At 42.9% G+C, this 14270-nt stretch overlaps 1 protein-coding gene across 1 annotated transcript in view; it reads left to right on the top strand.

Moving 5' to 3' along the window:
• Positions 1 to 11649: 11649 nt before the first annotated feature.
• The window catches only part of EMB3119 (Ribose 5-phosphate isomerase, type A protein), a 28047-nt gene continuing 25426 nt past the window's right edge, over positions 11650 to 14270 (top strand). Inside the window, exons 1-5 of the mRNA XM_086530322.1 lie at positions 11650 to 11899; positions 11979 to 12028; positions 12262 to 12354; positions 12486 to 12527; positions 12618 to 12680. Coding sequence (XP_086386448.1) covers positions 11734 to 11899; positions 11979 to 12028; positions 12262 to 12354; positions 12486 to 12527; positions 12618 to 12680 — 414 coding nt within the window. The 5' untranslated portion in view covers positions 11650 to 11733. The remainder of the gene's footprint in view (positions 11900 to 11978; positions 12029 to 12261; positions 12355 to 12485; positions 12528 to 12617; positions 12681 to 14270) is intronic.

The raw sequence follows: 14270 nt of genomic DNA on the forward strand, positions 1-14270 counted from the left end.
AAAGGGGGAGGGATCCCCCCCGGAACACATGGAATTCAATCCTTGCTCAGCCAAGTGTGCCCTGTAGCAACGTGCGAACGAGAGAGACTTTTGGCCGATGACAAGCTCAAGCCCTGAGTGGGAACCACACACACACACACACAATCAATGGCGGCTGTCGAGGCTTATGCGAGCAGCCTTTCCTCTGGGGAGATTTGGAGAGAGAGAGAGAGAGAGAGAGAGAGAGAGAGAGGGCTTTCTCTTTCTCTTTCTCTACCGATTTAACTACACGCGAGTTGCGGCCTATGAGTCTTCCCTCCTCTCTGACCTGGGCGGCTTAGACTTCATGGCCTCCTCAGCTTGCCTGCATGCGCCCTTTTGGGGTGCTGACTCTCAGGCGATTCTCTCTCTCTCTCTCTCTCTCTCTCTCTCTCTCTCTCTCTCTCTCTCTCTCATGGGCTCTTTGTAAGTTCAGGTCCGATTGGGGCAGGTCCAAGAAGCTCTGTGCTATTTTCAACACAGATGTGAAGCGAGGGTCTCTCTCCATATGCAATCACATTCGCTTGAATCTTAAAGGAAAACATGACAAGGTGAAGGTGGTTCTATGACGAGACGTTGTTAGCGTGCCAACAAGAAGGAAAACGAGAACCTCTATAGCCTTGCACACACCACACCATCGGAAGAAAACACCATAAAGCTGCGGAAAACACTTATGTCGAACACCTATAAAGTCGGGCGGGAAACAGCCCTAACCCAAACCATGATTAAAATTGCTAAAAACCGAGACCATAAAGATGAATCTCGTGTCACATAGACCTCCGTAGAGTATCCATCTGCTTGATTCCGACAACAGACGAGAGAGTTACAAGCTTTCGAAGTTGGGGTATCTCTCAAAAGCTCCAAAAAATCTAGTCTTTGTTAGCAAAAAGGGTGTACAGGGAATTGTAGCTATTAAAAGGGGAATTTTTTTTTGCCCTTATCCCAAGGGATTTTCTCTCTTCTCTTAGCTGCGACATGATTCCCCTTGTAGTCCTCTTTTCATTGGCTCATTTTGGGCTTAATTTGGGTGGAAAATGGCATGTCGGCCACTTTTTGACCAAAGAAAAGGGGGGATGGGAAGTGGCCACTTTTTGACCAAAGAAAAGGGGGGAGGGAAAGTGTCCAAAGGACCAAAAGTATGCCTAGGCACCTGTCCAAATTGTGGGAACCCAAAAGGGACACCCCCTCTCTCCCCCAACACCCACGAGCTCCCATTAGCAAGGCAAGAGAGCACCATTTCCCCTTTGATACAACCTTAGGGGGTACCCATTCCCCCCCTTATATCCTCTATTTTCCACTTGCTCCCCCCCATGTGGGATTACTCCATTGCCACTTGGCACCATCCTCCCACCTCCCCACTTAAGCACATAAATTTCATGTTTTGCTCCCCACACCGAGCAATTTTGACGGAGGCGTGGCGAGTGACTCCGAGCACCGAATGCGACGCTGTAAAGCCCGGCTCAGGGCTTATCACTTCCGCCATTTTTAGAATCTTCGACCACACCTTTTCTAATTAAATCTATCAAATTGACCCACTTGCCTTTCCTCGCATGCATCCACACCCACTTTCTAAGTAAGGAACCGCCCATTTCAAATACATGTAACTCATGATGTATGAGTCCCGATTCTCCGGCTATCAAGCACGACTGAAAATACTCATTGAAACCACCTTTTAGAAGTTTGACAACCCAAAACTCTTGCAAAGGACTAAGCAGAACCAAGCCTTTATACATAAATTTTACAAGAGCACTCTGAAAACTCAAATCATTATGTACATTTATGTACTCAAGGCTAGTGAGCAAGCTTTTTAGCATGGATTAGGGACTTTATCTTCATCCAAAAAATTCTTGACATAGCTTGACAACCCCCCTAGCCTGCTTGATCATTCATGACAAGCAGAGGTGTGTAGGGTGAACAACTGCTGCATCTCATCCCCAGAAACCTCATCCACATTTTCAAATGTTTCCACATTGTCTCCTTCTATTGATAGCATTTCATCAATCACAATTGTCATTAAACGTGCCAGATACTTCTTTGATCTATAACCATTAACATGATATTTATGTTGAGCACCATTTAAGTCGGCCAATTGATATGTGCCATTTTCAAATCTGTTTACAACAGTAAAAGGACCTTCCCATTTGATTTGAAATTTCTTCTGAAAGGTATTGTCCAATTTACTATTGTATCGCAACACCAAATCAACCTTCTCAATTTTTTTATCCGCTACGCACTCATTGGCTTTTAGCTGAGCCTTCCTTGACACTTCCTCATAGTATCTCAAAGCTAAAACTCTATCCAATTGCAAGCATTGTAAATCCAATAACCTTTTCTGTCATGCATTTGTTTGCTTCTCATCTTCCAATGACAACAACTTGAGAGGAGGAATTTCCACTTCAATTGGCAATAAAGATTCCTTGCCACATAAACCAAGTGGTAAGGGAAAAATCCTGTGCTCGTTTTGATAGCAGTTCTGTAGGCCCATAATGCACAAGGCAACTTTGAATCCCAAGTCTTCCCATGTGTCTGAGTCATCTTTGTCAAGATCTTTACCAACTGAACCTTTCATTAAGACCATTGCATTGTGGATAATAGGGAGAATTGTACCTATGTTGTATATTGAGCTTTTCGCATAAGAAATCAAATAGCTCTCCTCTAAATCCTGATCCTCTATCAAAAAGTAGCCCTAGTGGCACACCAAATTTGCAAAATATGTACTCATAATCAAATTTTCCCATCTCTTTACTGGTAATCTATTTGACAGCCTTGGCTTCTGTCCATCGTGACAAATAATCCACTGCGGTCAAGATGTAAGCATTTCGTTTGCTAGTCATAGGTAAGGGTCCAATGACATCGAGACCCCACCAATGATTAACATCCCGTTGAATACTCGGCCATATGTAACCTTCTTGCAAGACCTTATGCAACACGATCTTCATAGCAAAATGGCCTCCACAAGACCCCTCATGATTTTCTTCCAGGATTTTGTAAATTTTCTCTTTCCAATGCACACGACGCAAAACCAAATCACCTTCTTTCATGTAAAGCACATCATCAAGCATTTTATATTTCCTGGATTTTCTTATGAACGCATACTTTTTAGAAGACGGTAAACCTTCAGGTAGAGCACCTGTCAATAGAAAATCCACTTCTTTGATAAGATTTCCCTCCCATGATATAAAGGGGCATCTTCCTTTACCACAAACACACAAGTGATCATCTCTTGGGCAGTACCATGATCTTCTTCATCTAGAGACCTCTCAATATGCTGTGAACTCCATGCTTCAAGCTTTTTGAGCAATGCTTTCACTTTGAAGCATAAATTTTTCAGTTTAGGGTTCTTATTCTTCCATACTCCCAACACTTGCTTCACAACCAACAAAACATCTCCTTTAATTTACAAGCATCTAATTCCCAATTGTAAGCAAATATGCAAACCACCTTCAAGAGCCATGTATTCTGCTTCATTGTTACTTTTGGCGTCAAGTCTCAGCCCTTGCTTCCTCATAAGATTTCCTTGTGCATCATAAATAACAATGCCTCTTGAAGCAACATCATGACTTCTTCGATAAGAACCATCAAAGTATAACAGTGAAGCATTAGGGATGGCAAGAGTCCCGACTTACTTCTTTCGCACCACCTCCTCTTTAACCAAAACCGGAGTATCCTTATAATTGAGAAGATCTGCCAGGGTAGCCCGAGTACTTTCTTCCACCAAAAAGGTGAACTAAAACTCTTGAAGCTCAATAACCCATTTCATCACTGTTTTTGATATATTTGAATTATTGAACAGCCACGGAAGCAATAGATAACTGGTGAGGAAGGTGAATGACTTTTGCAACGATGAATCGTCTGCAAGCATAAACCATACTGGTCATCACCAATTCAATTTCCGAAAAATCTCTTTCATGAGGAGTCTTTACTCTGCTAGCATAATGAACAGGCTTCATATACTGAGATTCTTTTCCCTTTGCAATAACATAGCCCTGATAGCATCATCTCCCACGGATGGGTTAACATAAAAATCCTTTTCCCAATCAGGAGCCTACATAATGGGAAGCATACTCAAAACCTTTTTAACTCTGTCAAAAACCTCATCACAGTCATGAGACCATTCCAAGGAATCATTCTTGACTGTTTGCTGCAATGGATATAATAGCTACGATGCCAAGGGTATGAAGCGAGACATATATTTAACTTTCTGTATGAAAGTGCCCAACTATCTGGTATCTTATGGAGATGACAGTAACAGCAAAGCCTCCACTTTCTCTGGATCTGCTTCGATCCCATTTTCTGAAATAACATGCCCAAGAACCTTCACGCGTGGCTTTGCCAACTGACATTATTTAGGATTGAGTTGATCCCTGCATTCATCATACTTGGAAAAAGTCATTTCAAGCTTTTGAACATGCTCTTTCCTTAAACTGTATACGCAGAAATCATCTATGAATCCTTTGACAAACTTTCCAAGGAATGGGGTAAGGACCCAATCCCCTTTCCTTTCAAAAGCTACAGGCCCATTTGTCAACCCAAAAGCAAGGTAGCAAAAGCAGAAACAATCCCATGGCGTGATAAAAGTACTCTTCTTCCAGTCTTCAGGAGCAAGGATAAGCTGAAAATATCCTGAATACCCATCATAGACACTGTATCTTTCAAAACCAGCTGCTGCATCTAGAAGTTGATCAATGAAAGGCAAAGGGTAAGGATCTTTCCTAGTCGCTGCATTCAATGGCTTATAATCAACACAAACTCTCCAGCGTCCATCTTTCTTCGAAGTGACCACCACAGGGCTCACCCATTCAACATTATCAACTAGCACAATGAACCTTGCATCCAATAGTTTATCCACTTCTTCCTTTAAAGCATTCATCTGTTCCTTACCCATTCTTCTTGATTTCTGCCGTATTGGCTTTGCCCCTTCAACTAGCTCGATCTTCACAAGATCCCCAAAAAAAACCCCTTATTTCGTGATATGAGGTAATGAAAAGATTTGGAAACGTGTCCAACATTGCTAGTACTCCTTTCTTTCTCCTTGTGTCAAGTCAGTACTCAACATATTTTGAATCAACTCTTTCTTCACTAGCAGTTCTTGTTTGAGTTGCATCAACTCTTCAAGTTGCTCTAAACGGCTTGAAGCATTTATATTCCCTGATATTTGCAACACTTCACTAACTTTTCTCTATTCCTCGTCCAATAACAAAAATGACACTTCACCCTCATCATTGGACCTTGAAGTCGTGCCTTTTTGAGTCTTCAGAACTATCATCACTGGTGGTTTCGGACTCATCATTCTCACTCACATCTTCAAGTGCCATAGGTTGTTTGGTAGTCATATCAAACACTCTCTTTTCACCTTTCTTGCCATGCACACGGATGGTGCCCTTGCCCTAATCTTGCACCGCACCAACAACTCTCAACCAAGGTCGTCCCAAAATGAGAGGAAATGCTCCCAAACCAGCTAGCATAACATGAAATGTTTACCATAACCTTCACGTTAAAGACTTCGACTTCCAAATTCTTGATCATTCCCAAACATTTCATTTTGGCATGGTTTGCTAGACGAATCCAAAGCCCAGAGCTTTCGCATGTAATGAGACCCAGTCTCTTGACACATGATTGTGTGATCACACAAACTTGAGCACCTCCATCAATCTAGGCTTCTTCCATGCCCACACCTTTGTGCCAAGCGTTCACTACAAGACAGATGTCGGGTAAGTCTCCCACAGGCAACACTCTGATTTGTCCATGCTTTGGATCTTTCTCTGGATTCACTAATGACTTCCATTGCCTTTTAAGTTTGGGCACCATATTCATCAACTGTCCAAAAGTGCAATCTACTTTCCTCCCAATCAGGTCTTCCTTTAAACTGTAAGCTATTTGACCTTCTCCCAATGGTAAATCCACCACTTCAAATCGTCTACGAGGCTTTCTCTTTCTCTTGGATTTTCCATCTTCACCCTCTTTCTCCTTCCCCTTCTTTCTGCTAGGCCCTGGTACTGCATAGCCTTCCCTCTCTCTTTTGCCTAATGGCAGCACATCTGCTTCTTTCTTTTTGACTCGCACAACACCCACATGACCACCAGAAGTTGAAGCTTGATTTTCCTATCTAGTACCTTGATCTCCTCGTATATCCAATGATTAATCATTAGCTCTCTTAGGAATCTGCTGAGGAAGTGGGAACATATCCCCTCCCATCCTTGCTGGCTTTGAACAATAAGTGCTAATATGACCAAGTTCACCGCAATTATAACAAGTGGGGATGAACCTTCTCTGTGGCTCAGAACCGCCTTGTCCACGACTAGCATTCGCATTAGGCTGAGCTTCACATGCTTGAGCCATTCCTCTACCACGTCCACGACCACGACCACCTCCACCACCAAGAACACTAAGTTGTAATTCTTGCATCATGGTTATCATGTCTTGCATATTTCGTTGTAATTGTTCAGTACTAGCAGCCCTTTGAACAAGTTGGCCTCTAGCTTTTGCCTGATTCTCCTCCTTTTGGCTACCATTATTTTGCTCAGGGACCGCTTTCCCGTATTCATTAAGCCTTTGAGCTTTCCATTCTCTCTCTGGCAATGGTGACTGCTTCCTCGAAGGTGACGGGTCTTTTCAGGTCAAGTTTGAACTTCAGACTTTCTTTTAAGTATGGATGGAGAGATCTCATTTCCCAAAGCTTGGGCCCATTTATCCCATAAACAGGTGAACTACATGACAAAATCATCAACACTTTGATTCGCCCTCTGAGTGTACCCTAGAATTCCATGCGAAACTTCATCAGGTACTTCGATGGATTGGTATTGTGCCAGGAAAGCTTGCTTCACACGATTGTAGTCCAAAACCACCCCTAGATTTTGTGCCTGCATCAACTCTTCAAAATTGTGTAACCAAACTTTTGTCTCATCTTGTAAACCATATTGTAGCAACCGCAATAATATAGCTTGGTCTAGTATATTGCACAGTAAGTAATTGACTTCCAACATTTCAATGAACGTCTGTGCATTTTCATTAGGAAATTCATGAAACTGTGGGAACTTGTTTGCCATGTTTGATTGCCACAAAAACACTTACATGTGTGATGTCGAAAGCTCAAGGGATGTCGATGGATCGCTCCAGTACCTAATCCACCTCACACTGGGTAACCCGGCCCCTAGTGCTTGGCTTCACAAAACCTCATGATTCTCCAAAGGCTGCAATCCAATACATACGCGATTGTCCATAAGGACCCACATCCCTTTTACATTCACTGCCTGCAGAATAGACATATTTCACAAGAATTGGAGCATAGGAGCACTTGCTCCTCCGTGGGGGCACCAAAACGATGTTAGCGTGCAAACAAGAAGGAAAACGAGAACCTCTATAGCCTTGCACACACCACACCGTCGAAAGAAAACACCATAAAGCTGCGGAAAACACCTATGTTTTGCACACCTATAAAGTCGGGCGAGAAACAACCCTAACCCGAACCATGATTAAAATTGCTAAAAACCGAGACCATAAAGATGAAGCTCATGTAGACCTCCATAGAGTATCCATATTCTTCATTCGAACAATAGACATGAGAGTTACAAGCTTTCGAAGTTGGAGTATCTCTCAAAAGCTCCAAAAAAGCTAGTCTCTGTTAGCAAAAAGGGTGTGCAGGAAATTGCAACTATTAAAAGGGGATTTTTTTTGGCTCTTATCCCAAGGGATTTTCTCTCTCCTCTTAGCCGCGACATGATTCCCCTTGTAGTCCTCTTTTTATTGGCTCATTTTGGGCGTAATTTGGGTGGAAAATGGCATGTCGACCACTTTTTGACCAAAGAAAAGGGGGGAGGGGAAGTGTCCAGAGGACCAAAAGCATGCCCAGGCACCTATCCAGCTGGTGGGAACCCAAAATGGGCACCCCCTCTCTCCCCCAACACCCACGAGCCCCCATTAGCAAGGCAAGAGAGCACCATTTCCCCTTTGATACAACCTTATGGGGTACCCACTCTCCCCCTTATACCCTCCATTTTCCACTTGCTCCCCCCCATGTGGGATTACTCCATTGCCACTTGGCATTATCCTCCCACCTCCCCACTTAAGCACATAAATTTCCTATTTTGCTCCCCACACCGAGCAATTTTGATGGAGGCGTGGCGGGTGATTCCGAGCACCGAATGCGACGCTATAAAGCCCGGCTCGGGGCTTATCACTTCGGCCATTTCCAAAAATCTACGACCACACCTTTTCTAATTAAGTCTATCAAATCAGCCCACTTGCCTTTCGTCGCATGCATCCGCATCCACTTTTTAAGTAAGGAACTGCCCATTTCAAATGCATGTAACTCATGATGTATGAGTCCGATTCACCGGCTATCAAGCACGACTGAAAATACTCATTGAAAACCACGTTTTAGAAGTTCAACCAACCCGAAACTCTTGCAAAGGACTAAGCAGAACCAAGCCGTTATACATAAATTTTACAAGAGCACTCTAAAAACTCAAAACATTATGTACATTTATGTACTCAAGGCTAGTGAGCAGGCTTTTTAGCATGGATTAGGGACTTTATCTTCATCCAAAAAATGCTTGACAACATCTAAAGCTCAGGCTCTACAATGGGAGAAGAAAAGGCAAGGGTTAGGGTCACAAAGCTCTGGGCTATTTTCAGCAAATGCAGAGAGAGGGTATCTCTCTAAACACAATCACGTACACTTGCACCTTGAAGGCATGTGGCATTACACATGAATTCACGATGATATTGTTAGACTCAGGTTGTTCAAAGAAAACATCGTGCTTAGCACCGTCTTGGTCGACATGTATCAATAAGTGTGGTGCACTCCATAAAGCACAAAAAGTGCGCGATGAGCCTCCTAATTGGGATGTCGTCTCTTGGAATGCACTAATTGCAGGATATGTCCAACTGGGCAGGGCCAAGAAGCTCTGTGCTATTTTCGACAGATGTGAAGCGAGGGTGTCTCTCCAGATGCAATCACATTCGCTTGCATTTTGAAGGAAACATGGGATGGAGAAGGGGTGTCACAAGCAGCTTGACCCAGTCGTGTTCCCCTGCAAGCCCGTGACATAGGCGGATAGCGTGCACACACACACACACAAAGAGAGAGAGAGAGAGAGAGAGAGAGAGAGAGAGAGAGAGAGAGAGAGAGAGAGGCCATCGAAGGCTGCCGGGATTACACTAAACCTATGGCAAGAGGGGAGAGAGAGAGACAAAGAGAGAGGGTACTTTTCTTGATGTGCTTTTATGAAATTTGTCAAGAGCAAGGAGCTTGAGGATAAGAGGAGCCATGCCGCCGCTGTTTTACTAGTTATTATAAAAAGGAATGTATATTTGGTGATTGACGCCGGAGTACACCATCATCTTTATCCTGTATAGATGTGTGATGATGATCATTTTAGGTATTTAAATTGGTTTGAAGATAAAAGATAGATATAGCAAAAATAATAGCCGTCAATTACTTTGATGATACGAAATAGCTTACATACACAAGTCATGTTTCATGAGATGATTATAATTCTAGGCTCTACTACCTACTCGATCAACTCCACTTCTCATTATGTGAAATCTTCACAAGATGCTTAAAATCTCCACCCACTCTCCATTTCAAAAGCCACAACCACCACTTTTTTTTAAACACTTTTTATTACTCGTATTTGAACCCATCATGTTGAACGTTGAAGGGTGAAGCTAAACCACTAGGCTACAAGCTTATGATGGTGTGAAGGGTGGCTTTATTCATAAACAACCCCCCTCCCTCTTTTCTCTTTCTTTCCCGACACCCTTCCTTTTGTTTCATGAAACTTATCTATTGACTTTCCTTTAAATGCACCTTAAGAAAAACTTGACTTTCTTTCTCTTCCATAAAACTAAAGGTATTTCCTAAGATTTCGCATAATAGTCATAGGTCCAAAATTGGGCGCGCTTACTTGGTGGAATGGATGATCTTTTCTTGAAAACTATCATTGTGGTTGTTATCTCGAAGCCAAAAAAAATTCCCTACATGCTCACTCGTCTTGTATCCATTGGCTAGCCTCCTAATTTTATCACTTGTGTTTTTTAAGCTTTGGAAGTAAGGTGATGATGGTTTGAAGTCGTGATCTTCTAAAGTATTGTTGGCGAGTCCCATGATTTTATCACTTATGTTTGTTAAGCTTTGGAGGTAAGGCAACGATGGTTTGAAGTGGTGACCTTCTAAAGTATAGCTCGTTTCTTTAATGCTAAATTTTAAACTTAAGAAAACCAATGTTTATCATTAACCTTTGCATTCATTTCTTTCAACATCCCCATCCCCCCCCCCCCCCCCCCCCCCCCCCCTCTTCTCCCTTCACACGCACACAACACACTCTCTCAGACACTTATTGTTTCTTATTGCTTGTATCATAGAACACACACTCTCTCATACACTTTCATTGTTTCTTACAGCTTATATATTAGGTAGGTTTCGCACGAGAGGGAGGCAACATTGAAGTGCACGTCACCTATTTCACCTCTTTTGCAAAAAAAGCTGCATTCAAAGAGAAAGAAATTGTCTTGTAGCGGCTACCTCAACCATGCAGAGGAGAGGTAGTGGCTTTGTTGAGGCAATTTTACCATTTTTGGTCGAGTTAGAACTTGTTTTGCAAAAAAAGCTGCATTCAAAGAGAAAGAAATTGTCTTGTAGCGGCTACCTCAACCACACAGAGGAGAGGCAGTGGCTTTGTTGAGGCAATTTTACCATTTTTGGCCGAGTTAGAACTTGAAGGCTTCGTTGCTGACATCACCAAGCAGCGTGAACTATGCCCATACGGAAGCGCTCTTATAGAACATTTCTTATGCTTGTTTTGGATCGTGTTGTATTGGCACACTAAAAAAGGAAATCGAGTTACTTCAAAACTGCTCCGTGAATATTCCTCTCCCTTCCCTTCGCCAACACCAAGAACAAGTCCACGCAGTCTTTGAGCCCCCCCCCCCCTCGGCCTACTGTCGAGCTGTTCTCTCTGCCTGTGATACCTGCTCGCATCTTCATCTCACCTCTAATGCCTATCACCTCCTGACATCCGCACACCCTTGCCCTTGGGTCCATCAACAACAGACACGACAATAGCAGGCAAGACACATGTCGCCTGCAACCCACACACACAACAACATGGAGCACAACTTCCCTTTCTCCGGCTCGATCCGTTGCAAGAAGAAGCACATCAACAAACCCTCTTGCTCATCTCCATATGCGAGGAGATCTCTGCGACACAGAGAGAAGAAAGACCTTACACCTCCTGCTTCTTCCTCCTCCCCCTTCTTTGTCATCTTCACTCATACCTTCCTCCACCTCTCTCATGCATGCTCTCCTTCCCTCTTGCTCCTCCCTCCTCAAGCCATTTGGCTCCCCCTCTGCAATACACACACACACACACACACACACACACACACACACACACACACACAGAGAGAGAGAGAGATCAAACTACCCACAACCTTTCTGTAGGTCGGCAAGCTCCGACACCCGTCACCCCACCTTCATATACATTGGTAACTTTTTAGAGAGAAAGACCCAGAATGACACGCTCTTCCCTTTCTTTTCCCCCTCTTTTTGCCTGCAGTAATCTTCGCTTATTCCCTTCCATTGGGAATAAAGTGCCTACCTTAGCCAAAGTACGACCAGTGGGCACGGTACGTAAATTTCGGAACTGAAAACTAGGGAGAGGGAGCGAGCAAAAAATTCGGAATCCAACACTGTTAGGTGCTCTATCTTTGGCTATGGCGATGGCTGCGTCAGCTTCGTCGGCGTGCACTTTACAGACCCGACTGCAGTACCTACGGCCCGCTTCCTCCTCTTTCCACCGCTCCTGTCCTCTCCCTTTAGCCCCCAAAGCACCTCTTACCATTGCCATCTCCAGCAGGTCGATGGCGCCGCGTGCCTCAGGTTTCTTCTTCTTCACTTTCCTCTCTCTCGGTAAATCTTAGAATGACACTTTGTAACGAGGAATTCTGTTTATGTATAGCGCAAAAGGTACTTACCCAGGATGAGCTAAAGATGATGGCAGCTGACAAGGTAGCTTGATGCCTCTCTATCTTACTTGTAGTTTGGGGTTTGTAAAAAGAATGTACATTTGCTTTTGTGGTTGTCTGTTGTTTCCTTTCATTCCATAAGTGGTAATTTTGCTAGGGTATTTGTTCAGAGTACAAACTACTGCAATCACCTCTATTGATTGCAAAGCATTTGATTAGGATGACATTGTTTGCAGCTGCTGAAAAGTGGAACTGATGTTGGGTTCTTTTGTATAGGCTGTGGAGTATGTGAAGAGCGGGATGGTTTTGGGATTGGGAACAGGATCTACAGCAGCATTTGTTGTTGCCAAAATTGGGCAACTTCTTAAGGTATCATTGAAGTTCTCAGCTGCTCTTTTGAGTTAAATTTTCTTAAGGTATCATTTAAGTTCTCAGCTGCGGCTTTGCTCAAGCGTTTTATATGTGAGTAAATTTTTCTTTTATTTTCTGCAAATCTGTAGGAGGGAAAACTCAAGGACATTGTCGGTGTTCCGACATCCAAGGTTACTTGTTTGTTGGATCACTCAACATGCTGCTATTGTGCTTTTTTTTCCCAATTTTAATGACTTAGAAGAAAATTTTTATGCTAATAGCGGACAGAAGAACAAGCGGCATCACTTGGAATTCCCCTTTCAGTGCTGGATGATCATCCTAAGGTCAGTTTCTGAAGTAATTCTGTGCTTCACATGTGATATGACTAACAGTCTGTATGCTTTCATTACATATGTGATCAAGAATCTTGAGAGTATGGTTTGAAATTCATTTTTTCTGGCTTTATTGTGCTATTTGAATCAGAAAATATTTATTTTAGACTGTTGACTTTGTTTGTTTGTTTTTTTTACCTGATTATTTTTTAAAATTAAATTATTATCCCTTGCAAATATTAAATAGTGATTTTCTTTCCTGTGCCTTCTTCTATTCTGGTGTAATAAGCATTCGGATCCAGCATTATGAAGCTTTTTACATGGTGAAAGGGAATGACCATTTTAAGGTCTCCGTTCCCTGTTCCCATTCCAACTTCCCGTTTCGAATCCAAATGACATTTCATGCCCGTTGCCGTTCCCGTTCCAATATCTTGTTCCGGAGAACTATGGCTTTTTACAGCCTTTGTGGTGTGCTTAGCATTGAACATTGAGGATCTAGTTTCGAGATTGCAGAGATTGGTGGTGTTTGAGTAATGGCAATGATTACTACTGAAACCACAATCCTTAAGATGTGTGTTCGTAATATCACACTAATGCAGTATGTATATTACAGCCTTTCTTTCCACAATTGCTAGGTTTAGCCTGCCTCTTAGCCTCTCTTGCTACACCTCCAACTGCGGTTCTTCAGATGCCGACATACACTGTTGCCAGTATACTCCCCAGATCATGGAAGTTTAGGGGGTGATTTTTGATGATGAGGCTTCTCTTGATAGTACATCATTGACACCTGGTCAAGAGAAGCACATACCTTATTATCTGGTTGGTAGTATCAGATGGTGCTTGTCAGGACTGAAAAGTTCACCACTGCCTAAGCTTTGGGAGCTTCGACGCTCAGAATGGCTTGAAGGCAAGAGGTCTATTTTTGAGAGGAATCAATTTGTAAACTTTGCCCTTGTGTCGCAGATTCAGTCTACATCTATTGAGCCTTCTTCAAAGTTCAATGGAAGAAGCCTTTGAGCGCGACTCTTGGACGCTTTGTTGTACAAAAGTTTGTCCGGCAGAGGCCACAACATTTTACTTAAATAACGTAAGTCGTGAGATTGAACTCAAGACTCCATAAACACTTAAACACACTCGGGGAGACACCGTGTCTCTGCCTGTGAGAAGGTTTATACAGATGAACTGAAACAGACACGAGAAGAAACAAAGAGTTTTACACTTAAATTTGATTGATTGGAATAAAATAGGTACAAAGAAAGTTGTGTTGAGTATGTCCAACTGCTAACCGGATTACCCAAAACGAGAGTATAGATTCGTTCAAGCTGAGGTCGAAAAACTGTGCGATCTGATCCATCCCCATTGACATTTTCCCACCCCCAATGCAAGCTGTGAGCGATCTGATCCACCCCCATTGACATTTTCCCCTTCCCTTTTTCAAGAGAGCTGACGAAGACAGTTTTCCCCATGCCTCTCTTTTCTCATGTACTCTTTCTCAAAATTGATGTTTTCCCTCACTTCCTCTAAAACACTCCACTTGTCCAAAAGCAATTAACGCTCAAAATGGCAAAAAGTGTTTTCTTATCTTAGCCGCCTCGAGCCCAT

Source organism: Adiantum capillus-veneris, chromosome 15 (genome assembly GCF_014529385.1).
Source record: "Adiantum capillus-veneris isolate H3 chromosome 15, ASM1452938v2, whole genome shotgun sequence".
Classification (NCBI taxonomy): Eukaryota; Viridiplantae; Streptophyta; class Polypodiopsida; order Polypodiales; family Pteridaceae; genus Adiantum; species Adiantum capillus-veneris.